The sequence below is a fragment of the Gobius niger genome (assembly GCF_951799975.1).
Source record: "Gobius niger genome assembly, chromosome: 10".
In the NCBI taxonomy this organism is placed as follows: Eukaryota; Metazoa; Chordata; class Actinopteri; order Gobiiformes; family Gobiidae; genus Gobius; species Gobius niger.
Genome location: NC_136861.1, coordinates 25008670 through 25036406, shown reverse-complemented (window position 1 = coordinate 25036406; position 27737 = coordinate 25008670). Strand labels below are relative to the sequence as shown.

General features: G+C 41.4%; 1 protein-coding gene across 5 annotated transcripts in view; it reads right to left on the bottom strand.

Annotated features, from left to right (window-relative positions):
• Window positions 1-9521: 9521 nt before the first annotated feature.
• LOC306968473 (thyroid hormone receptor alpha) overlaps window positions 9522-27737 on the bottom strand; it is a 73640-nt gene continuing 55424 nt past the window's right edge. For 2 of the 5 annotated variants that reach the window (XM_079563844.1, XM_079563845.1), the window contains 7 exons: window positions 23596-23657; window positions 21884-22005; window positions 19401-19548; window positions 16799-17004; window positions 13675-13821; window positions 11439-11697; window positions 9522-10054 (listed from right to left, as the gene is read on the bottom strand). In XM_079563844.1, coding sequence (XP_079419970.1) covers window positions 9804-10054; window positions 11439-11697; window positions 13675-13821; window positions 16799-17004; window positions 19401-19548; window positions 21884-22005; window positions 23596-23657 — 1195 coding nt within the window. In that variant the 3' untranslated portion in view covers window positions 9522-9803. Of the gene's footprint in view, window positions 10055-11438; window positions 11698-13674; window positions 13822-16798; window positions 17005-19400; window positions 19549-21883; window positions 22006-23595; window positions 23658-26641; window positions 26923-27737 lie in introns of those variants that run through there. The other 3 variants (XM_079563846.1, XM_079563848.1, XM_079563847.1) reach the window with 3 other exon arrangements.

Genomic DNA, 27737 nt, shown 5'->3' with positions numbered 1-27737 from the left:
ACACAATGATTGTCACCGCTTTTCATACGTTCAATAAAATAATATAAAAACAAATTTAAAGCTTTAGGTGTCTCTATTATACTGTATATACTGTATATATTCAGCTGGAACCATATGTGCACACACTTTATAAAAAGACACTTTGGCCTTTTTTTCCTCACTGTGTGACATGAAACCAGAATGTATTTTTTTTAGGTCAGTTAGAACTAGAAAATTATTTATATTTATCAAATGCATGAAGAATGAGAGATTTTCTACACATTTTTTAAATTACTTTTTACAAAACCAAAAGTTTACATACATTTCATTATTATTTGGTAGCATTGCCTTTAAACTGTATAACTTGGGTCAAACGTTTTGGATTTCCTTCCACAAGCTTCTCACAATAGTTGGCAGGAGTTTTGGTCCATTCCTCCAAACAGAACAGGTGCAACTAAGTCAAATTTGTAGGCCGCCTTGCGTGCCTATGCCTTTTCAGCTCTGCCCATACATTTTTAATTGGATTGAGATTAGGACTTTGCGATGACCACTTTAAAACATTGACTTTGTTATCCTGAGGCCAATATTGGCAGTTTGCTTTAGGAATTGTCCATTTGGAAGACCCATCTGCGCCCAAGCTTTAACTTCCTGGCTGATGTCTTGAGATGTTACTGCAACATTTCCACATATTGTTCTTTCTTCATGATGTCGTCTATTTTATGTAGTGCACCAGTCCCTCCAGCAGCAAAACAACCCCAGCATGATGCTGCCACCCCCGTATTTCACAGTTAAGATGTTGTTATCATGCTTCAAAGATTCCCACCTGAGGGTGCATGATGAAGCGCTTTAAACGAAGCTAAAATCAACAGACTGCCATTAGTTTGACATGTTTTGGAGATAATTAATAATTTGTGCACCAAAATGTATTAGGAAACTACTATTGGCTCTAACATAAAGAGGCTGAATATCATATTTTACAGTATAACATGAGGTCATGTGAAGAATACGCCAAATGCCAATGACTGAATATTATTTGCACAATACAATGGCATGTGATAACATAATGTCACATAATCTCGAATATATCACCTGTTACTTCAATGTCAATGTCAGAAATTTTTAACTCAAACGACCACTGGAGGTCGCTCTGTACAAAATAAGTCAAAGCTCCTCCAAGTGTGATATTCTCCACTAGAGGGCAGCACTGCACTGCTGCTGTGTGACGAACCCCAACCGTGGATTTATTAAAATAAATAATAATAATAAATAATGTTTGGGAGGTCAGGAACGTGTGCAGCTATTTGTTGCACCCTTGCCGCTGCTCTGCCTCTCTGTCCTGGCCTGGCGTGCAGTTCTGTGAGTTGATCCCAGGACGCGTCTGCTGTGACTGGAGTAACTCTGTTACATAACAGTCTGCATGAATGAGCCTAGGGGGGTGGGGCGGCCTTTTCAGGGACGCTTTCAGTCACATGATTAGGAATTCTCTTTTTTTTGCTCATAGGCCTTGAAAAGTGTGCAAGCAACGTGATCTCTGAGCTGCCATGTGCGTTTTGGGCCCCCCAAAAAATTTCGAAAAAAAAAGTTTCTAAATAAGCCACCTCAGCTGCTTTCCACATCGGCAACTCAAAATAGCATACCACTTTCTATTTTATTCCTGAAATTTCAAACTCTGAGCATCAGCTGTTACTGCCACAGGATGGGATGGCTGCAGACCTGGAGACTTAAAAGCACCACATGGATGTTTGAACAATCATGACTTAGTTTGGTGTCCATACATTATGAAGAACATTTGACAGTGAGCTGCAGTTCCTCAGACCAGTCAAAAAAACAAAATTGGTGCTGCACAGGTGCGGTGCTTTCCATCAGTCCAGGGAGGTAATTACTTGGGGCCCTCATGCCAGTTGGGGCCCTGGACACATAAACTTTAAAGGAAAAAAAATCAACAGACTCACAAAAGCTGACGTTTGCGCTAGTTGGACAGCAATAAAAGCCATACTGTTGACTTAAAGAAAAAAAAAACAGGACTAATTTCATGCAGGATTTTGCAAGAATACTTAATCCAAGGTGAGAGTCATAATAAAGGTAGCTCTAACTGATTTGTCGAGTGCAAAAACTACTAGCTGTGGGACTCCAGACAGGCGCTCTAATCTAAAATAAGTCGGAGTGGCTGAGTGGGCTGTAGTGTGAGGAGAGATGAGCAACAGGAATCAACGCCACCGAGCTATTTTTAAACCCAAACTGGAAGCACATTTTTGAGCTCAGGGGGAAAATCGGTAATGGATGTCCCTCGCTGACATTCAGTTGGTGAGCACACAGTCAGTGTACATTGGCCCTTGTGTTTTTGGGAGAGGGGTGGGGCGGGGGCTGGCCCGTACTGTGCAGCTGATTGGTCGGGGTGCAAAAGCTGCTCATTGTTACATCATGTCCTCCACAACAAACTAAAACAAATCTGACAACAGCTGGCACATGAGCCCAGAGCCTCAATAATGTAGCGGTGTGGGTCTAAATTTAGCCGAGATCCACAGCAGTTACATGTGAGAACAACTGTCCGATTGGGAACCTTGTGTTTACAACTCTACGTGCTTTTTCAAGTATTATATGGATTTGATAATAATAGGAACTGCCATATCATTTTAAATATTTTTGAGCCAATTTACAACAACACGACATCACCGGCCAATGAAGGGCAGCAGCGTCTTTACTTTCCCTGTGAACTGAGAAGAGCAAGTCCCAGCCCCCATGTGCACCTTCATCAGAGGGACCAGAGAGAGCATCCTGACCAGCTGCATCATTGAGTGGTACTGTGCCAGCTCTGCATCCTGCTGTGAGCCTCCAGCGCATGTGGGAGCGTATGAAAAAATAATCTATTCAGGATTCATTCACTCCACTCTTCTCACCTGCAGAGCCTTCAGCATTGTGTCTCTGGTGTGCAGCCACAGGCCACGTTCCAGCTTCATCCACCGTGGCTGTCAGGAAGCTGAACTCTCTCCCTTCCCAATGGTCCACTCCAGCCCTCCATACTCCGCATGCATTGAAACTTTCTATAGAGCTGACGTACACTTGACACTGAAAAATGTATAGTAGACAAGAGGTTGACAATTTCACAGATAGTGCCGGTCTGGACAAACGGTTCCAGCATAAACGTGTTCAGTTAAATACTCACTGTCATACATTTTTATAAACAATTATTTTCTTCTGCACTTTTTGGGCAATTAAATGCAAAACTAGTACTCACTGATGTCATCTTTGATAAATAATAAAATACAAATACAGAGTCCAGTGCAATGTAGTTTTCACTGTTTGTCAATGACAGTGAGCTGAAGTGATAGCTTGGCTTCCAGGTGCACACACCTCATTTAACAAAGGCCTTTGGATTAGTATCTGAAATATTCAACAGGATGAACATACAGTAGGGCTGCACAGTGGAATATTTTTCTGACACAAATTGTGACAAAGAGATAATTTGGAGATCGTTCTGGAGTGGATCAGTGCTGTCGCAGCTTTATGCCTAAATCAAGACACACTACGTTGATTCCTACTAGCACCAAAATGTGATAGGCAGATTAAACCATTAACAGTGAAGTGTGAAGCTACTCAGGAGGCGTTCGCTCCACATGAAGTGAACCCTGGTGTGCTTTGTTTGTGCAGTCACTCTATCTAATATCAACATTAATTATTTGCATTTTATTACCTAATTCCTATACATTTCCAGATTTGAGATAAGTTGGCAAATGACAAAAGTGTAAGAGTGTAATGTGCCATAGTTAAGACACAGGACACGCACTCATATCAAATATCTTTTTAATGTTGAAAATGAATGTCACATAGCCACAAACACAAACAGCTTTGAGCAAAGATGCCATTCTTCTGATTGTGCCATGAACGATTTGTCACAGAGAAAAAAAAAACAACAACAACAAAGACATACAACAACCGTGCCCATTGGAAACCAACCCTGTGACCCGCATTTTCACACATCACTCAGCTTTACATTCAACACTGTGCTAGGCCAAAGGACATGGCTGCTTCGAAACGGGAAGTGGCTTTGCTGCTTGAACGGGGTCTCTCTCTTTCTCTCTCTCACATTGGCTAACTAGGGCCGGCTTGTGCGCCACTGCAAAAAAGTCACCGTGGAGGGTAGCTGTGGGAAGCAAAGTAAACAAGAGGGGACCTTTTGACAACGACGCTTTCCTTGGCAACATTTTCTTGAAATTGATACACAAGATCTGTTTTGGAAGCACCAACTTGACTTTACTTTGCAACATAATGATTCTGAGGTCAGCCTGTCCCCTCTTGTTTGCTCGAGCATAATACACATAGTTATTATACATTGGCCTGCTGATGATTCAAGCGTGGCTCTTGATTTCATGCTAGCTTTTCTCTATTGACATAAACCAAGTGCAGTGAGTATTGAGTCCACAGAGCCACAGTTTTTGTTACAATGATGACTCTCAGTTAGACACGCATTCACCAAATTCATCATCTATGTCACATTGCAAGAGTTTTCAGTCATCTGGCATTGGCAACTTGGCACCAAAAGAGCTAAGTGCGTTAGTTGACCGCTTCAGTTCACTACTCTTGGATTCCTTGCTTGAGACGAACCACTTCCTCAACTCTGGCACAAAACAGTTTAATGAGGTATGAAAAGTTGTATTCATATTTTTTTTGTATATTTTCTGTATATTCTTTGTATTGTGAGGCATTTTTCCATCAATATTATTGTCACAACATTAAGATAAATGGAACAGGTTCATACACTGTAAGATGCGATTAATATTTTAGTCAGTTACAGACTAAAGATGGGCCTAGAGTGATTTTTTCCCCGGCCCCTATCAAGAGAAAGTACAGTAATACCCAGCGTATAGCAAGTGATACAGCCCAAGCAACAGTGGAGATGGGTACGCGTGGTTCACTTTCAGGTCAGCCAGCATTGCGTAACACATGTAATATAACAATCAATTTATTGTGAGAAAGATTTACAGGATTGTCCATCAGCAGTTAATTGTTAATAAAAAACTAGTGATCTGCCAGATTTTACTGATACAAATTTGAAAGATTGGAAGGGACTCCATATCTGTGTGGTTTTCTGTGAGAAGGATTGTGATTGTACTTGATAAGAAACCGCAGCACAAGAATAAGAAAAAAACGCAGTTTCTTGTGTGCACTTACATGCTACATAAAGTAGGTTGGTGCTCAAGCCTTTTGATCACCACGTGTGGTTATTTCCTAAATCTAAAGACTAATTCACACCAGAAGCACGTCTTATGTGAGATGCTCATCCATGACCGCTTATATTCTTGGATACCCCACCAGCCTTGAAAAACAAAAGAGCAGGAGCTCTGTCCCTCAAGACATCACTGCGTGGGCAGTTCACCCCTCAACACAAAACCCCCTTTGGTCAAAGCATGTCCCAAGCTCACGTAGTACATCTCAAACATGACCCTTGACAAATCCATTGTCTTGTACGTCCTGTATTGTTCAGATTAACATTGAAGGAGACAATCAGAGTCAGGTCGAGCTCTGTCCTTCTCCCTCTGCTCTTCAGCAGCTTTATTGCTGCTGCCTACTATGTTTTTGAAAGGGAGTTTTTATTGTTCATTGAGCAAAAGGAAATGAACAGGAGGTGTTCAACCCCTGACATCCTGTAGTTGCTCTGGTGTGAATTGGTCATTAAACGGGCTCAGCTGAAAGTGGACTGAATCACGACCCTCAATGGACAATTGAACGAGTCACCACTGCACAGATGATGGTCTGAAAGTGCATATACAGCCATTTCTCACAGTAAAGCATCAACACAGATAGACAGACATTCACTTACCAAGAAACTCAGATGCAAATTTAGAACAACAAAGTACTAATCATAAAAAAAGTATTTTTTTACACTTCTCGTGCTTTACATCTCTTCCAAGATGTCAATCCGTTTCACACATTGTTTCAAAAACATACTGAAAAACATCTCCTCAGTAGCAGTCTGTCTTACAGCCGGAATTCAATCCCATCTGCCAACTCATCTGTCCCAAGAACAAGCTGAACGACAAACAACTTGGTTCACAAAAAGCAATATCAACAACATCAAAAACAACATGAGTGTGGGACTTCACGCCATGTCTTTGATCGTACTATTTGCCTATTTTACATTCCACGTACGGATAGATTCCTGCAGGGATTGTCTTCTTTCTCCACCAAAGAGTGCTCCTGTACGTTTGTATGGGAATGGTAGTTCAATGGAGAGAGATCTAAAGCAATGGTAGCATTAGAAACGAACAGAGTCAGCGAGGGTGTAGACTAGGAAGGTACGGAGGGGGCGGGGTTGAGGATGAATTCCCTGGGTAAGAGTTTGCTCGAGTTAACTGCTCAGAAGAGTTTGGAGTACTATGTCATGGAACAGCAAGTTCACATTTGAGTTTATTGTAAACGTTACATTAAAAGTGTATAAAGGCTATGGAATAATTCAACATGAAAAAAACCTGCAATCCTTTATGAAAGTTAATTTATACAGTTATATGTGTACAAACAAACCATGAAGTCCTTTGTTTATAGAAGGAGTATATTATCATTATGACGACCAGGAGTATGTTTCATCGTGTGTAGTATTATGAGAAGCTTGTACTGTGTGGTTAAGGAGAAGGGGATGACTTTTGGTCTGTCTCTCTGCTGGTGCTGCTAATCATGACTGAAGGCAGTGCGCTCTGTGCTGCTGGTGTGAATTCTATTAAAGTGATCATTTGGCTGAAGGAGACAAACAGACTGAGAGTGAGCTGCCAGCTCAAACCGTATTAAATCAGAGCTTTACGTGGAACATTCCCAAGAGCTGTATAACGAAAAGACACTTTCTTCACTTTGTAAATCTCCAGGCCAACAATTAAGAGAAACTGTTGGTGCACTATTGCTACAGAGGACCAGCTCCTTTAAACTAACTCTGTGTTGAGAAAATCTCTTTTTAGGGTAAAAGGAAATCAAAAACAATATAAAGTATTTTTAAAATTAAAATTAGCACTTTGATCAGCTTTTAAAACGCCAATACAGACCAAATATGACATTTCCGTAGACACCAGTGGTTCTTGAATGTTCCATGTAGAGCCAGCATTTTGTTCATATACAGTAAATGTTGCTAATGTCGGCTAATATCGGCTAACTGTAGTGAGTCATGGTAGTAAGGCAAACAAACGTCATAAAGCACAATGACAGGAGTTTAGATGATCTGTGTGATCCGACTTGAGCTGGCAGAATTCAGCGAATGAGGTGTAATGCACATACAGAACTCTATAATTGCTGAATATATTAGGAGAATAAATATCTGCTTCTTTATCCTGTATAATATACATCTGTAGTGAATTCAAGACCTCTGGGAGGCACATTACTAAGCCAGCAGTTCCCTGAGCCATGACCTGCCCAGCATGGCTCTCATTCACAGTGATAGAGTGCAGTGGAGACAGGTCTGCTGCACTGCTTCATCATCCTATTGCTGAGTGCTGCTGTGGATCCCTGCGCTAACCCTGCGACAGAAACGCAAACACTGAGGTGCTCACAGAACGGTCCAGAGAGGAGCCACACTGAGACTTAAGACTGCTGAGACAGGCAGGTCAGGGGCCGTGTGAAAGGGAGGGGCTGAGGGATACAGACATTGTGGTTTTAGTGCAACAGAAAAACCTGATCGTTTCTTAGAGTGGATGGCATATCAGATATGGTTGGTGGAATTCAGCAGTGTTGATTTATGTTTAGGGTTAGGAAGGCGCTGGGAGCGTCTATCACTGACTTCACGTTCATTTCTGCTTCATTGTTCAACAGAGTTCTTCTGAGGGAGTTTATAATTTCACCCTTCCCTCTTTCAGATGAAGTTGAATCTGAGTGAATACTGTGGAGGTCTTCCAGTCACCACGACAGTTTGTTGGCCTCATGCGATTAGAGCAAAATGGCTTCCGCTGGCGTCCCACATTCCAGCTGTTCATGGCCTTATGTTCAGTCGGCGCACTGCGATGTCACTGGGTGCTCCCTGGCCTTGACGAGGAGCGTCAGAGGAAACAGAGAAGGGTGGAGTTGGTCCCATGGGTCAAGGGGATGTCCCAGGGGGATGTCCCAGCGCAGAGCTGGTCCATGGCCCGCTCTGTGGGATTCGGAGCTTAGATGCACTGCACTGATGTGGACAGGTGAGGTAGACTGTAGCTTTATGCTGGGACAGGAAACACGGAGGCACCACGCACACCTCCACCATCAACCCAGACTCAGCCAATCAGGAGACAGCAGAGGGTATAGGAGGTGGGGCTAACATAAGGACACACAGATGGAGAGGAAGCGGTGCAGCCCGTGGTTGTTTTGGAGCAGGACTGAGGTAATACACCCATATGAATGAAACATAAAGACAGACACGAGTGAGGTAATCAGGCAGAGGTATGTGAACAGAGGTATTCTAGCGGGATCTACTCTTGAGCATCATATTGCACCTTCTACTGTATGTAGAATTTAGCCATACAGCTGAATATCTTAATATTCTCAATTATATATATTTTTAATTAATCCTTCTCATTGACTGATTTAAATTGCTCAGTGGCAGAGCTTATCAGTGGATTCCACAATTTGCAGTTTTATTTAGATGAATTTTTTTTTAGTTTGAATAGTTTTCCTCTTTTCACAGCGCTGCAACACTGTTAATTCAAACATAATCTAATATCTACTGCTATAAAACTCTGCCATCACTGTGGCCAATTTGTTAATCTATGCCACAATCCACTGCTATTCTAATGTTGTGTTTTGTCATATCTTGAAATATATCAATCTTAATGATTTGGTGCAAACACTTTGTCATTCTTGTATAAAGTGGAGCCTATATGTTGACATGGAGACTGAACACAGCGCACAGAGGTAAAACTGGGTGCACACACACACACACTGTACATGTGATGGAACAGAGGAGGTAGGACGGCAACACACACACACACACCAGTACATGCGGCTGTGTCCGAGATGACAGGCTCCCACAGATAGACAAACGCGCTTGTAGTATTGGGTGAGAGTTGCTGGGTGTTGGAGACATAGGCCAGCCTTGTATTTGCATTAGTAAAGACGAGGGTCCACACTCTTGGGTTTGCATGTGGCTTGCATATTGTAAAACATGGCAGTGTGAATGGACCGGACATCCCTGTATACTACTGTATGTGAGTACACTGCAAAAAGGGAATCTATTGTTGTCAATTTACTGGATTTTAAAATACTGGCTGTGTCTAAAGGTCCAACTTAAAAAAACAAACTGCAATTAGTACTAACAAAATTCAAGTTACCATCTTGTATTTATGGATGAATATTAGTCACTTGTTTTATCTAACATGTACTTAAAGCTAATGAAGAAAAAAGACTGTATTATTTGTTAATGTAGGCTCTCTTTCTGTTCTCTTCTTTTTCTTGATGTGATCTACCGCTTTATTGATCATTTAACAGCTTAAGCTAAAGGTAAGCAGGCAACATTAGTGGCTGTTCACAGTAATGGATTAAGTGGTTTATTCACAATCCAATGCAAAAGGAGATTAAAATGACGACAAGACTGTGTCAAGTTTTGTTGCTGTAACTATCAAAGCATTGTGGGTTCATTTTGAGTGCACTACTTTACAGCACTATAGGGAATAGTATGGACATTCAGACACAGCCATCAATCTTTAAAAAACACTGTAGGTGAGAGAAAGGTCCATCCAATTTCAAGCTCAGAAAAGATTGTTACAACTGAGCCGTCATTTAAACTCATGTGTACCTTCCGTTTTTGCAGTGCACCCCTCTGATCGCGGTGGTTGTGTTGTTGTTTCGTTGTCGTAAGGTCCAGGCCTGTGGTTTTACAGTTAGACTTCCTGGTCCTCAAAGACCTCCAGGAAGAGCGGTGGGAAAAGTTCGTTTGGACACTCCACCTTCATGTGGAGGAAGCGCGAGGCGTGGCACGCTCCGATCATGCGCAGGTCCGTGACCTTCATCAGCAGCTTGGGCCAGAAGTGCGGAATGTTGTGCTTTCTGTAGTTGATGTAATGCTCAAACGCCAGCAGGAAGCCCTCCTGAACCTGCTCGATCTTCTCCACACTAGTGAGCCCCGAGCGGTCTGCAACAACACAGACAGAAAACTAAGATGGAGTCTTTAAAGGACAGACAGCTAATGTTACATTGAATAGTGTGGAATGTACTTTCTAAAAAGTGTTCACAAATATGAATATTACAATGCAAAAAATGTATAGTGATTTGTTGATATAAATTAACAAACATTGCAATTTTGTAACTGTCACCACAAAATGACTAAGTTTAAATCTTTTTCTTTTACAGCAAGTGAAATATGATGTACATACTGTACTGTATAAGTTTATTCTTTTTGGAAAGGAACATAGTTGCTTTTAAAATTCTTGTGATTATTCTGATAAAGTTCTGCTGGTTAATTGCTCGCATTCAGATTGAAAAGCAGAGATTATGCTGTTTATGATACTGGGCACATTTTTCTGGGCAGGAGTGAAATGTTGATGTGCATGAGACTAACAACTGAGCTGCTAAAGAAAGTGGTCGGAGCTTTAAACCGTGCAGCCTGTCCTCATTACATTATTGATGTGTTAAATATTTCACTGGGTATTTGCAAGGATCATTAATTCTTGTCTTACATACAACTGCACGAGAGTATAGAATTTCAACACCAAAAATACAGTAGATTATAAAAATGTGTTGGTTGTGAACAGTCTCTAAGTGGTACATGTAGACCTGGGGTCCTTAAACTACGGCTCGCAGGCCAAATCCGGCTCGCCAGATGATTTAACCCGGCCCCTGACTTGTAGAGCACAAAAAACTCTAGCCCATTCCTTTGCGGAGTTATTTTTTAAACTAAATATCCAGTATACTCATTCCAGCCACTAGGGGCAACTTAAATAAATAAAAAAGTTCCACACGTGTCCAGCAGAGGGCACTGACATAATAAGAGATCAGGATGAACAACACATTATAGCCACGTGGTAAATGAAGCTTACTACCACAGTGTGGAGTGAAGGAATAATGACTAGTGTGCTTTGAGAAACTTGTGACACAGGCTTGTAAAGCACAATACAAGTGTAAGCAGTTATTACTTTGGTCAGATTACGCAATGATGTTTTATTTGAAAATAAAAATGAATGTAATACCTGTGGTATTTCAAATTAAAACAAAGTTTGAAGACTTGATTACAATTTTTACAAACCACTACAGCTAAACAAATATGTGCCTGGAATCAAATGTTGGTCTCGTGGATATAGTAGTGGGAACTAGCAATCTCTACTTCACAATGAGGCCTGCTGCATTTTGGTCTAGGTGACACAATTCTATGTTATAGCCAACCCGGCCCGGCCCCCCATCACAGTCAGGAATGATAATGTGGCCCCCAGGGAAAAGCTGCGAGGACCCCTGATGTAGAATTTTGCGCCACAGTGATACATAAAATAGTATTTTTCCTTGCATGCTGTGCTATTACAGACCTGAGCTCATCAAGAGCACGCCCTGCATCAGCGCCACCTCCGTGTCGTCCAGGTTGAACTGGGCCAGACTTTTGCCCAAATCAAAGATGGCGTCCGACACCACCCCCAACCCGCCGTTTTTCAGCTGCTCCCTCTTCACTGCCATCTCTCCACTCAGCGTCAGGGTCTCGCTCTCAGGGTCGTAGCGTACGGCGGCCCGCAGGGACATAATCTCCATACAGCAGCCCTTCAGGAGGATGATCTGGTCCTCACAGGGCAACTACAAGACAATATTTCATACGTTTTTAACTTTAAATACATTAATATGCAACTTACAAGACTGGAAGTTTTTCACTCATGCATTGATCAAAGTCCTGTGAGGTATACCAGAAAGTCTCCAAAATGTTCTTCACCAGGCTTATTATGATCATCTGAACACTTTACTGGATGTCATTAAGGGCATCTAATAACTAGCGTCATATTGCTAATAGCTGTACTGCTAATTTACAATTTACAAGATTGACAAACAAATCTCTCAGCATGGGCTCTTCAATGTGAGGGTCAGCGATACAGCGAAAATCATTAAGTTTACCTGACATATATAATGATATTGCCCCCAAAATCTATATATTATGAAATTTCACAACAAAAAGATACATTTAATTTATTACAAAAATTACCACAAACGGTACGCTGCAGAAGTATTAGCAAAATGTCTTGTGGTCAGTTTAAGGGTCTGAAAAACAAGACCCTTTCCCGCTGTTCGTCCTTTTCTATGGACAGGGCAACAGTGCTGCCAGTGTTCCTCCATCTGAAAGACTTTTCCCCAAGAACTAACTGCACTCCAGTCCTTAACCCTAAACCCATCTATAGATGCTGATTATTTTCAATGTAGAAATGAAATGCAAACAGCAAATGAGTCCAAAACCTTTTACAAATAAATGAGTTTTAATTGATTGACACTATGTAAAAAAAGAAAAAACTGAATGAAAATGATGTGTAGCTTGTAATAAGCTGGACTGACATAATTTAAGAATGTCAGAATAAGCCACTGATGTAAAGTTGTAAAAGCCACAAACCTTGAAAAAGTACTGGCAAGTGTGAAAGAAACTGAATAAATTGCTAAAAAAAAATACATATTTTAAAGCCATTGACTAGGCAGCTCAAAACACTGTATCATCCCCTGCAGTCAATACTAATACATAAAACATCTAATGAAGGTGGAGATGTGCAGCACGTGGCCCGTCTTCCCCTCGAAGGTTCCACTAGTGTTTCATCATTTTTTACAGGCAATCCGAGTGTGTCTGCAACCCGTCCTCTGTGATCGCGGTCCCTCGACATGCTTTACGTAACCGGCAAGTCTCTACAAAATACATGACGATACAACACTCGCGCACCGGGGGCAGGAGGCGCTGACGGAGGAGTGGCTGTGAGTGAGACACACGCTAACGAGGGAGCAGTGGAGCAGGAGCGGGCTAATGACTGTTGGAAGTCATGTCAGCGACTGAAACAGGGAGCACCCCATGAGTAGAGCTTGTTAGCGCGTTAGCAAAGGAGTTACACTTTAATGCGGCTCAAAGAAGTGAAGCTAATGAGAAGATGCTTATCAGGCTGGTACTTTCTATTTTGTGATTTCTTTATTAAAAAGCAAGCTTAAAAGTGACAACAAGGAGACAACAACGCAAGGACAAAGATCCGTATAGATCAGTTTTGTAGGTCTCTTCATGGTCTAGCACCAAAGCACATCTCTGACTGGTCCCAGAGTCTCAAAAACAGGCTGTGTTTGAGTTTTATGCAGCTAAAATCTTCCTGAAGATTTAAAGGGACTATACAGAGTTTAAAAATGTTAAAATTAAGTATTTTCCTCCCCCGACATGTTCCAGCCATGTCCTAATGTGTAGAATGAGCCCAGACATGTTCACCACAACTGCCTCTAAAATCCTGCACTGTCACTCAAAAAGATGTCACTTCGGGCCCGAATTGCCGTCATGCACGAGCTTAATATAGAAGGTGCAGTTACACATATGGCCTGACGTGGCAGTAGTGAGTATAAAATGGCCAACTTGCATCCAGCCCCTTTAAAACAGGCCTCAACTCTTCCAACGTTCAAATCCAGACTGAAAACTGTTGTATTTCGCTGTGCAAATGGAAACTAAAAGTATTCAATCGGCACAACTCACTTGTACATAACTACTCAAAGACATTCAACAAATAGACCCTTTTCACAGTGTGCAGCCAAAGGAGCACTTGAACATACCTCGGAAAACATGGGGAGCTTCTTGGCGAAGTCCACCACGCGAGTGATGGCTGGAGTCATGATCTTTGTGAACTCACTGAAGGCTTCCAGATCCACCTTGTCCCCATCTGACGTGGGCACCATGGACCCCTGGCCGATGTCTTCCGGCTGGAGGCAACAAAACCAAATGGTAAAATACTATACCATACCAGTTTTAGCATCTGTCGACAAGATAAGTGTCACAAACTCTGCCTCGGGAGAAGTTACATGTTTTGTAGTAAAAACGTGAGCTTTCAAGTCAATACAAGGCATTGCATTTTTTGATATTTTGGTCATTTACCAGGATTTTTTAGCTCTCCATTGTTCTTAAATCAAGATAATACACTCAGATAAAACAGCTACATGTACGTAAAAGACTTTGTTTGTAGATTTGTCAGTAGTGATTTAAAAGTATGAAGTGACACAAGTTCTTTAAACTGAAACACAGAAGGTCCTGAGAGTGGACAAGAGGGACAAGTCCAGCAATACTTTTATAAATCAAAAGATACCAATGTTTCAATCTACAAAACAACAAAGAAGACCAGCCCCCGAGCGTACAAGACACACTGATGAGTCAACGACCTTATGTTTGTAATAAAGTGCAATGCACACACGCAAAGAATCAGTGGAGGCATTCATATGTATAACATCACAATTGTCCAAAACAGGCATCAAAGCAGCAGTCAAGTTTAATATTTACGCACATAGCCATCATTCATTTTGGCTCATTAACCATGAATTATAAATACGTCCATGGGGCTTGATCATGGTCATATTGACAAACCTTTGGGCAATATTTGTGAGTGCACAGATTGGTTGGTTATGTTCTCAGCAGAACTGATCATAAATGTTGTAAAACAAACTTAAACACTTGTAACAAAATGCTAACAGGGTTTTATAACTGGGCGACAGTTTGTAAGTTTCCCTCACTGCAAAACGCTACAAATATCTCACTGGGACTTTCCCGGTTAATTAAAGATTGGATAAAGAAATGAAATGTTGATGTTGAAATTGCACACCGCTTTCTCCACACAGATAATGACTAAAGTGTGACGCTTTCATGAGTTCACAGTCGCCTAAAAGTACCATCAGATTAATCTGAAGTGAAGAGAAGAAGCTTACAGTCTGGAACCAGTTTGAAAAACCACAGCTAAGGAACAGAAGGAGAGTGATTGTTTTTTGAGTTTGGGGTTCACAACGACGCGTTCACAGCTGCAGTGAAGGTGGTTCCTATTAATGTCACAGCTCATGATGGAACGAGAACCTGTGCGGATGCAGTCAGGAAACCGCTTGGGGCCAAACTTCAACGCAGGCGCTTCACTCAATCGCCCGAGGAAGAGAGGGGTTCATCAAAAGAGCGCGACATTAAAGGCTTCCTCCGTGCTGCCCTGCGATTGGTTCTATCAACTCCCAAAACAGTATTCCTACGGGTATCCGCTTAAAACGCACAGTACAACTTTTTCCCTCCGTGGATAAGTTGCTTGGTAACGGTCACCTGACCTTTGCGCCAAAACGTGCGCTCCCATATGGTGACGTATATGTGAACAGATAAAAGGCACGGGCTTAAGAGTCTGAAGCAGCAAAACAATTGGGCATTTGAGGATAACAGAATACTGAAGAAACGGCTGCTGCGATCCACAAATAATAGATGTAAGAGTTAAAAAAAAGAAAAAAAAACGGTGTTGTTTCTGATTCAATATTGCAGCTTCATCTGTTCTTTGGAGCAAGGTGACTGCTTTCATTCCACAGCCTTGAACATATTTTCTAAAACAGGTTTTATATAATAAAGTATCCAAAAAAGAGAGAGTAACATTTTTCTTTTTAACCTCTTAAAGGGACTATACAGAGTTTAAAAGTGTTAAAATTATGTATTTTCCTCCCCCTACTGTTCCAGCAATGTCCTAGTGTGTAGAATGAGCCCAGACCTGTTCACCACCACTGCCCCTAAAATCCTGCACTGTCACTCAAAAAGTTGATACTTCGGGTCTGAAGTGCGTATGGCCTGAGGTGGCAGTAGTGAGTATAAAATTGCCAACTTGCATCTAGCCCCTTAAACAGAGTGTATTTTGTCCAGCTTGGCTTTACCCAAATCTAAAAGCTCCTTGAAAAAAACGTCAAAATAGAGACGAAAACGAGAATGAAAACGCAGCAAAAAAGTAGCAAAAGTGCGACAAAAACAAAACTAAAGAATGATCAAAAAGCAACATCAAAGCCACAAAATAATGACTAAAAAGTGACAAAAATGCGATGACGACTGAAGAAAACATGACAAAAACGTGTCAAAAAAGCAAGAAAAACACAACAAAAAAACGTTGAGAACACGACAAATAAAAGTGATAGAAAAGAGACGAAAACATGATAAAAAAGTTATGATCTTAGCTTTGAAATGAAGGCGTTACACTGGCCTAAAGGCATTGAGACATCAGGCCGAACTGGAGAAAATGTGCTCCGTTAAAGTGGGGGTTAAGAGGTTAAGCCCCACTTTAACCGAGCACATTTTCTGGTCAGCTACACCCAAATCTAAAAGCTTCTTAACTGGGGCTTACAGCATATAGGCCAGTGTAACACCTCATTTAAAAGCTAAGACCTACAAAAATGATCTAAGATTTTTCCTTGCGTTATTGCTGCCTTAACGTCACTTTTTCATCGGATTTTTGGTGCTGTTTTGTCACTTTTTTGACGCTTTTTCATCACTTTTTTGTCGCCTGCTTTGTTGCGTTTTTGTTGGTCTTTTGATGCTTTTTTCAAGAAGCTTTTAGATTCCGTTGAAGTTGAACTGGAGAAAATGTGATCGCTTAAGGCGGGGGTTAAGAGGTTAAAGTCACATTTTGTATCACTTCACATATATTACGGGTGTCTTCACTGTGTGTAAACAAACAACAAGTGTGGACTTTCCAAACAATTTTAAAAAGACATTCATTGTGATAAAAAGTTCATGTTGAGTCTGAAACATCCAAATAGACCTTTTCCTTGGATTATTATTATTATGTTCTGTGGAGCAGTAGGCAACAGAGCAGCTCTTCTACACTGAAATGAATAGCTTTCCCCACAAAGGGTTTGTATCATATTGTATCGACCAGTCACCAGTGTCTTTATGCAGATGTACCATGAATTTCCGCTTCTGTTTCCAGCTGGCCCCCTGCGCGTTGGTGTTCCTGTGGGCTTCTGTGACCATCCTGATGAGCTCCCACTCTGAGCTGTCCGGCTCGGGCCTCGTCTGCAGCATCCGCACCATCTCTTCCTTTTTCCTCTTCTCGCGGTTCTGTTCGATCAGCCGCCGCTTGGCTACGCGCTTCGAGTCGTCCAGCACCACTGAAAACATAATGTACAACCGAAATTACAGAGGGGAAGGACTTTTGTTCTGGAGACACTTCTAATGAAATAAATCCAGTCACACAGAAAGAAGGAGACTTTTGGCTGCTTTTCCAGGAGATAAGTTTTGGCTAACAAATGCAAGAAACAGCGCCAGTGTTTCAGCGTAGTGTTTGTTGCCCAGAGATGGAAAACACGTCCTCAACAACTCATCAGAGTGTTTTATCCTCTGCACAACTTCACTGCAGTGCTACATAATTCCAGGTTTTTGAAACACCAGTACTTACTTTATCACTGCTCTACAATCCACAAAAGACACGTCACAACATAACAAGAAACTCATTCACCTCACCCACCTGAATACAGCACATTTCTCCAGTTTGTCGTTGCCCAAATCTAAGGCCGTTTTCACACATGTTGCAGCGCCTTGTAGGTCGGCCCGAGACCACCCTACTTCCAAAAGCATTTACTCCAAAGTTGATTCAGTCCATGCTCACCAGACGCTGTCACAAAAACGCGAGTGCACGAGATCTGACTGCCGTGCGTGTGCGCGCATCCAAACAGGGCGATGTGTGTGTGTGTGGGCGTGTGTGTATGTGTGTGCGTGCGTGCCCAAAACCTGCTCAAACACGAGCCTCTAATCAAACGCGCTGCTCCGACTGATTTATCCTCCGTGTGAGTAAAAGCGAAAATGAAACTACAACTTAACGAGCGCATGGCCTGCACTGCTAGTTTTTTTTCTTTTTTTTTTTCTTTGCTGCTGTGCCATTTGTTTTCTATTCTGCTTTCACGTATTGTGAGCCCAGAGGTACATTTTATTCTAAAGCAGCTTTGAACGCATTGCCAATTTTATTGTAAGGTTATAAAACGATCATTAGGCTATTTCAGTTCAAAACCTACTTATTATTTTTTTTATTGTACACTACCGTGATGCACCAAACCACGGGTCCTGCACCGTGAACCAAACCGTTAAAGCTGAACCCCTAATATTTATCCATAATTATTCCACTGTCTCTTGAATCCTGTTCCCCAAGTTTAGCAAAAATATTGTCGTAGTTTATAAGAAAGGAGTACGGGTGCATCAAACACTCCTATTGCAGTTTGTTTGAAATTGTTTTTTGCTCATTTGTAGTGGCCATAGTTTTTGGAATGGGTTGGGAATCACTGGTCTACAGCTGAACTGTGTGACGGGTTGGACATTTCTTTGTAATCACTCATCATCTCAGAATATCAAATGTGGAGACTAGCAAGGCCCGGCCAAAGGCCGGGTCTCAGCTAGTAAATATATAAATAAATAAATAAAATAAAGATCAAATTTGCAAAGAATAATAAGTGCATTTATTTATTTACATACTCATTTATTTATATATTTATTTATTTTTGTATTTATTTATTTAAAGTTAAAGAATCAAAATAGCCACACAAAACGAGACGAAAAGGAGGATGAAAACGATTTTTAAAAAAGCCACAAAAACGTGAGAAAAAAGTCACCAAAAAAAATGACAAGAAAGCAATGGAAAAAGTGGCAAAAATGTGACAAAAGAGTAACAAAAAAGTGATAAAAATAGATGAAAAAAAAAAAGTGACGACCACACGGCAACAACGCAAGGAATAAGATCCGTTTAGATCAGTTTTCACTGTCAAATGAGACGTTACACTGGCCTGCAGCTCTCAAGTTAAGACACTTTTAGATTTGGGTAAGGATGTTCGAACTGGACAAAATGGGCTCAGGTGAGGTGGGTGTTAATAGGTTAATGAACCTAATTCAATCAAAAGTAACACCACAGAGGAAAGCTTCCAGTACAAGACCTTCATACACACAATACACGTGTAACACATATAGTCATCATGATTTATTTCTGATAATGATTGGACTTTGATTGATTTACCTCATATGATGGCCTAATGTTAAGACGAGTTCTGCCTGACCGGCCAATTTCCTAAACATATTTCAAAAGCAGTGATGTGAATACTAAGTCCAGATGTTGAGGGAATAGATTTTGTGACTCCACAGGAGCGATGTAGTGTGATATCACCAGTTCCCTGTGGTCTGTTCAGATTACAAGATTTTGCCGCCATTAAAAGTTGCAGCCTCATTTGTGGTGATGTTCAAATCTGGAGATACAGTATTGCTGCATTTAACAACCGCAGGAAGAAAAGAGCGCAACAAATAGTACTTGGACATCATCCTCATTGTTGATACCACAAAGTAGAGTCGTTTCATTTCTGTGCTTTTACGCTCGTTTAAAAGCGGTTGCTCTGATCCGCCATTAGACAGGCTCTGTGGTGATGTGGAAAATTAACAAGGACTTTCACAGAATGTGCATTTTGTTGTTCGCAGAATAAGTATTTCTTATGAATCCTGAGGACCAGTGTGAAAGAGAGGAGCGACTCACAGTCCATGGCCATGCCCACAGTGATGCACTTCTTGAAGCGGCACAGCTGACACTGGTTTCGAGTGATCTTGTCGATAATGCAGCAGCCTTCATATTTACACGAGTAGGCAGGGTGAAGATTCTTCTGAATGGTTCTGCGAAAGAAACCCTGAGCCACAGGAAGAAAGAACAGATTAAGCTTTGCCTAAAGACTCAAAAACAGCTAAAACTGTTGGTAGAACAAGTGTATTAGGGGGTCTCATCACGCGGCTGCTGACTGCATGAATGTCAAGTGTAGTTAGGTAATGAGGAGCCAGCGTGACACAAGTCTCGGACGGAGCGTAGAAACAAGACAGCTGCGGCTCTTGTGAGCAGATTCTAACAGTATCTGTGCAATAATGCATTCAAGCTTAATACTTTATTGACTAGCTAGTTCATAAGATGGAAAAGGAAGATTACAGTGCAGAGAAAAGGTTAGTACACCGTCTGGGATTTCTCACATTTCTGCCTAAATTGGTCACTAACTGTGGTCTGATCTTCATGAAAATCACAGGAATGATTGAATAGTGTCTGCTTAAACTAATACCACCCAAACATTTCCATTTGATCATATTTTTATAGGTCACAACATGTAAACATTCACAGGAGAGCGTGGAATAAGTAAGTACACCGCCTGAATCCCACTGAACTGCAGCAGTTTTGTGAAGAGGAATGGTTCAAGATTCATCCTGATCATTGTGAGCGTCTAATCTGCAACTACAGAAAAGCAGTTATTGCTGCAAAAGAAGGATCAGCCAGATATTTAATACAAGGGTTCACTTTCTTATTCCATGCATGTTGTGAATGTCTCAGGGTTTTCTGCAAAATATCGTGATAAACTTGTAAATTAATTTTTCTATTGATGATATCACGTTGTCCAGGCCCTGAGGAACAAAACAGCCCCACACCATGATTCTCCTGCTCCATACTTCACAGTGAGCATATGGTTTTGATGTTGATGTGCTGTTCAATTTGTCCTCCACACATGACATTGTATGTTCCTTCTAAACTTTTCAACTTTGGTTTGCGAAAGAGCTCTTGGGATGCTGCACAGCACTATTGGAAAAATATATTGTGGACTGTTGGACCCAAAGTTGAACAGGAGGCTAAATGGAACAGCGCATCAACATCAAAACCCTATGTTCACTTTGAAGCATGGTGCAGGAGAGTCATGGTGTGGGGCTGTTTTGTTGCCTCAGGGCCTGGACAATCATCAATGAAAAAATTAATTCACAAATTTATCACGATATTTTGCAGAAAAACCTGAAACATTCACAACATGCATGGAATAAGTAAGTGAACCCCTGTATTAAATAATTGCTTTTCTGTAGTTACAGATAAGACGCTCACAACGATCAGGATAAATCTCTTGGACCATTCCTCTTTACAAAACTGCTGCAGTTCAGTGAGAAACAGGCGGTGTACTTACTTATTCCAGTATGATCAAATGTAAATGTTTGGGTGGTATTAGTTTAAGCAGACACTGTTTCATCATTCCTGCGATTTTGATGAAGATCAGACCACATTTAGTGACCAATTTAGGCAGAAATGTGAGAAATTCAATTCTCGGCAATGTATATATCAGATCTTAGTATCTTAGTATGTATAGAGTATCATATTTGATCTGCATATAAACTGAATTTAAAAAGTAAATCTCAACCTAAAACATATATTCTTACTATTTGCTTTAACAAAAATCTTCATCAAACACTATTTAAACATAGAAGTCCCATGAATGCTTTTGTCAGCTCCTATTTTCAACTATCGCTGGAGCACCGTGCTGAGCCTCTGACTGAATTATCTGAATGACATTTTGTGAGAGATGGGCATCCTCCACAAATAAAGGTCAACACTTTTTTATCACTTAAGGTCATCACTGTGTCTTTAATGGTGTAATCCGTGAATTTGAAGCAAACAGACACTGCAGCATAGAGCATTTTCCCGTACTTATATTCATGTAATTTAAGCATGTGGGTGTTATAGATGCATTGCAGTAGATTTGACTGTGTCGGTGAAGGGATGGCTTCAGCCTTTTATCAATGAGAAAGGCCTTTAATTTCTATAAGGCTCTTGCTACAGGGGATTACACCTTTGAGCCTTGTAATCCCATGGTGGTAGCTACTTGATGATGCAATTACGAGTTGCTAAAATTAAGCGCACCTTCTAAAGGCAACACTTGAAACGTGATTAGGTGTTAATATGTATGGTGGCTCGGCAAGGACGCGTCTCTTTTCCTGCACAGTCCCTCGGCGATTAACTGGATGAATACATTTTCACACATTTTTGAAAAGCTTATCATTTCAAAATCAAATCAGGTTTTACAGAGACCAGAACGTGTGACTGCGACATGTGCAACAAAAAAAGCTTGTTATTGTTATCTTTATCGGAGAGTGATCATGCCTCATTATGCACTAGATAAATAGATGGTCCTAGGACATCCTGTTGAGATCGCCAGTGCTGTGTACCTTGCAGCCTTCGCAGGTGATACATCGGTAGTGATATCCAGTGGCTTTGTCCCCACATACGACACACGGCTCGTCTTTCTCCAGGTAGCTGGGAATGTACCCTGCAACAGAGACACTAACAGCTATAGGAGAGGGAGGACGCAGAGGAGAGGCAGAGGGTGAGCGAGCCGCAGAACCAAAAGGATGAAGGCAGAGGAGGGCAGAGGGCTCACTGTTATCATCATCCAGCCCTGAAAGACTGTGACACAGGATCTCACACACAGTGCAAACATGGCTCATGTGAAGGCAGCGGAGGGGCCCAATGGCACTGTACGGAGTGGGCTTATAGTTCACGCTTTTACAGTGGCCTTCACAAACATATGCATAATCAAACATTTAAAAAAATATCTATATTCTGTTCACATCCAAAAACTTGTATTATTGTTGTCTGTTGTGACTCTGTTTGAGGCCAGGTCTCTGGGAAGCCCCAGACTCCTCCTCCTGCTGTCAGGCTAAGAAACAGTGAAGTCCCGGGGCCTACACAAAACTCCTCGGGAGAAGCAGGAGGGTTTCAGAACAGACGCCCGAGCCACCTCAGCTGACTTCACTCGAGCAGCAGCTCTACTTCAAGCTAATGGGCACTAATAGTCCATAAAACATTATTATAATCACTGACGTCAAAGCATCACTTTTATGACCTCCTTGCAGAATGAATGACGTAAACAATTATATGTTTGACGTTTCTTCATTATTTGTAGGTTTATAGCATGGTGACCACATTGTTATATATTGTCATCCAAATTACCACCGGGAAAGAGTTAGCTAGTTTTATTATGAGCATGCAACTGAGCACAGGGACTCCTTTGAAATGTCAAGATTTTGAGTGACCTCTAAAGTGCCACACTGCGAGTAGCATATGCCAGGCTTTGTTCTGTCCTGAAGCCCACAGCTCCACCGACTGCTGTAATCTCAGGTGAACACAGGAGTTCTGTTCCTGTCATTCTTATAATCTGCACAATAGATACAATAGATCACCTGGTCTTTATTCAGAATATTCTGATGTGCATCTAGAACAATGATCTTTGTCCTGGTGGTCGGGACACGCTCACTGTCACCATAACTTCACTGAGGATCGGCAGGGATTTATTTAAAGGGGTTCAAACTGGCTCGCTAGCTTAGCGAGGCTGCCGGCTCCCTCAGTCACTCCACAGTGAATCGAATGTGAATTTTACAGAATAATAATGTCCGCTTCTGGCTTTTGCTATCACATGTTTAAAATATCCCCGGGAGGGCAGCATGGGTTGCGGTTTAAACACTGAGCGTTTTGGACTTGATTAGAAATGGCTTCAACCTGAAATAATGGCCATGTAGTAATTTATTCAACATTCAAGCTTTTCATACCCAAATCACAGTGCCACGCTGTGCCCAAATGTATCATGTATCACTGGGATTAAGATGAATACCAAAATGGTTCATTGCACAGCTTTGTGCCTGCGAAGGTGCACTCTAGTACAGGCTCTAGTCTTTCTAATTCCACAAATCTTGAACAGAAGAATATGAAAGGGCAGAGATTATCACAGTAACAACAGCCGCAACATTATTGGGAGCTGTGGGGAAGCAGCAGCGTGGGGCCAGATCCCTCATATGTTCTGGTTGTGTTCATTTCAGTGGACTCGGGTGGGAACAAAGCCACATAAAGACTGAAGATGAATAAGGTTCAGACAAGTCCTTACCAGACATACTCTTCACAGAACACTGGCTGTTCTTCCTCTTTCTTTTGGGTACATCTGGCCACCTGCAGACACACAAGAGCAGGGAAAAGAGGTCACCATGAATGAACAGGAATCATTATCACTGGATTAAATGTACTAAATTTCATTTTTGCAACGGCTTCATTTGGCTAATCTTTGAATAACATAAATGGTGTTTCATGATTATGAAGAAAATGTGGATTGTTGCTAGTACGAATGGTTTATGTGTAAAAAATATATACAGTTGTGCTCAAAAGTTCACATACCTTGGCAGAACACAAAAAGTTCACAAAAACTCAAAATGAAGAAAGAAAGTACCAAAATGACCCTGATCCATTGTTTATGATCAAGAGCAATGGGCCGCTTTACCATTAGATTAAATACAGAACCTTCTCCACAACTACCACAAAAACTCTGTCATTGATGTGAAAGGGGCAATACACCAAACTGGGGTATGTTTGGATCATTTTTTTTACATTCTTTTTTCATTATGATTTAAAAAGAGCAAATGGCTTCACACAACCACTAACTATGAGTGAAAAAAAAATCTTTCAGATTATTTGAAAAACGGTCAAAAAATGTTCTGCCAGGGTATGTAAACTTTTGAGCACAACTGTATATAATAAATATTTTTCTCCCTCTTTTTTGTGGTGATTCAGCCTCCTCAGTTTCTTTCTGTGTGGAGTTTGCATGTTCTCCCCGTGTCTGCGGTTTCCTCCGGGTACTCCGGTTTCCCCTACCACTAAAAACATGTACAATAGGCCAGGGTGAATGACGTGTGAGTGAATGTATGGTGGTGTCAGAGGGACCGTTGGCGCAGACGTGCGCAGACGTGTGCAGTCGCGACAGCGCTTCTGTCCGTCTCCCCCAGGGAAAACTGAAGCTACAAACGTAGTTTACCACCACCGAGTATGGAGTGAATGTACAATTGTCTCATGTAAAGCACTTTGTGACCATGTCTGTGAAAGGCGCTATACAAATAAAGATCTTCTCCTCAGTTGATTCCTCCTAGTATGAAGGAGTAGCGTCTATACTCTGAACTAACCTCATCTTATTTCTGTTCTATTTCTAAGGGAGTACTCAGTCGCTCTTCGATGCTAAACATTTTCTCCAGCCTCGATATTGTGAAAATGACAATTTGCAGAATATCTAATGTGGGATCAAATCAGCAATTCTTCTTCATATATTTACATATGAATACTGTATATACAAACATGTATCCTTCGATCTTTCTGAAAGCTTCCACAGATAGTGAGCAATGAATAGATATAATAATTGATCTGCTGGGGTTACTGGTGTGCTCCAGACTCACACTGGTGTTAGGTAACAGGCTTTACACTTCTCTCTCGTTACTTTCCCACTCTCTCTCACTGTTTGGGCTGTCAAATCCACTCCGCTGCTCTTTGCCTCAGCAAAAAAAGAGAGAAAAACTGCATTCACGTTCTCCATGCTCTTCACGGTTCAGCAAATGTATTAATTTTATTGCCGTGCACACAGTAGGACAGCAGGACGATGTAAAACAGCCACAGAAGCGTCACATTGCACCACAGAAATGAATACAACAAATTAACAGTGCCCTTCAAAAGTACAAAGGTCTTTTACAGTTCAATTAACTCATTTCATTTCAACTCAATATTTGAGATCTCTTTAGTTCAGTCTAGCTTTAGTTTAATCACATCTCAATAGAAAACTGGAAAGGCTTTGACCAGTGTATGTACTGTATGTATGTTCTATAGACATTCAGGAGTGTGCCATAGTATTTGCCATGTTAGATTTTATTTTTTCATTGACCTTTATTTAGCCAGGAGAGTCCCACTGAGATTAAGAATCTCTTCTTCAGGGGAGTCCTGGCCCCAGAGGGGAACCTATTGTACACATTTTAGCGGTAGGGGAAACCGGAGTAACTGGAGGAAACCGACGCAGACGAGGGGAGAACATGCAAACTCCACACAGAAAGGCCCGGCCCAGGTGGGAATCGACCCGGGACCTTCTAGCTGTGAAGCACAAGTGCTAAGCGCTGTACTACCGTGCTGCCCAAGATAGATACTGTACATCGTTGAGTCGTTCTCTTGATTCAAAGCTATGATTGGTAACTGTCAAATGGCTTTACAATTCCTAAAAGGTCCTATATTCAATACTTACAAATAAAGAAAAAGGGAGTGTGTACAATGTTTGTCCAAAGTTACCTAACACATTTCTAACGTCCCAATTCTTCACAGGGACGAGTTTATAAGCCTGTCCCACTACTTTCAGGGGCAATATTGTTACAGCGTGTAAACAACATCCTGAGCGCTAAAGATGAAAAAAACTTTTTTTCATTACATCCAAAACACGCAAGGATATTATTACGACATACTGAAGAGCAAATAATAACGAGACAAAAACAAGACAGGGCCTTTATGATGAATGCAAAATAGGTAAAAGCGCAATACTGCAATCTTTGTTCTGGAGCAATGTTGAAGGTACAGCAAAGTACAAGGTAAATAAAGTACGTTAATAATCTCAGAATACAGAATACACACTGGGGGATTTCTAAGAAAATGTATTAACTATTCAACAAACCCATCCTCAGGCTACAATATGACAGATGTTATCATCATCATAATAACAATGCTATTAGTTACATAGATGTTGGTCCAAATACACTGAATTATTGAATGTGCTATTATATGTAGTGGTAGTAACTGTCTAAATCTGCAATGGCAAAGATCAAACAGCTCTGGTCTAGCTTGAGGCACACTGGACCATCAGCTGATCGAAAGCAAAATCGCCTTTACTCTCATCAACTCAATAAGCACCACTGCCACTGAGTTTGGCCACAAATCACAAATTCACAAGCCAATAAATGCTTTCCTTTGAATCCAAGTCCTTTGCAGTATCTTGTTTAGAAAAGGAAAGCAAATTAGCACTGCTCCGAGGGAGGGTTCACTTCTTTCCGAGATGCACGTGCAGCAAAGGATGGGGCAAAGGAGCACACACCCACTTTTCTACAGATGAAAGAGTATGGGATAAATGAGAGCACACCGACCTGTTGATGCAGTAGGGCTGTAAGATGTGCATGTTGATCCTTTGCTGTCACCAAAAGCGTAGTGAAAAACAGAATGAGGATCTTTGAGCCTCTCGTTAGTATAGATCAGAGACTGTCATCCTGTTGACAGAAGTATTCCCAGTCGGTCTGAAGTGAGGGGAACAGGAACAGGAGGGGACAAACTAACTCTGGATAGACACTTGGGGAATGGTGTTGAGATTGTAGCAGTAGCAGTAGCAGCGCTGCACTCTCTCTGGTGTGCTCTGAAGCGTGCAGACAACACTGCTCTGCCTCCTCTCATACTCTGCCTGCCTCTCGGAAAGCCCCGCCTCCTTCCCTTAGTCCCGCCCTTCCTGCGTTTCAGCATGTGGAGGTCTTCGTCATCACAACACACCTAGCAACATGCCCTTCACAATCGCTGGCACTTCTGTCACTGCTTTTTCTCATGTTAAAAATCTAAGAGCAGCACCGCTCACTGCTCTACTCCTTCCTTTGTCTGAAATGTCTGATTCTTGTGAATTTTTTAATGCCTTGGAAACCGTTTTTCTGATCTTCATTGCACTGTACGGAAATTAAAAGTAAGAAATAGCACAGGCTGTGTTCAATACAATATCTTTAATACTAACACGGTTATGTAAGAAGAACAGAGTCTCTCCAGTGCAGTCTTTTGAGGACACTGAGATGTTTGATATTTCATCAATGCAATTTCATTATAATAATAAACAAAAAAAGGATAACTTTTTCAATTAGTTTCCCTTTGTAACAGTGGGAAAGCTGTTTCACATGTTTTGATGGCGGGCTGAGTAAGGATACAACAACTTAAACTGAATTGAATGGAATTACCTTACTCTCCTCCTTTATTCTTCCTTACCTCGACAATATGCATTTCCCTTTTAAAATTCAAGGAGGGAGTGCAGCTAAGGGTAGGGTAGGGTAATATACGGCACATATAGCGTAGCACAGTCCTGTCCTCAGCATCATGGGTTCAGGTCCCAGCAGTGGTTAAAGTGGACTTTGGGAGATGATGGACCTCCGGTCAAGAAAACTCAGGGCGCTACATTACGCCGATATATTGCTGACATAGATTGTTTTTGCT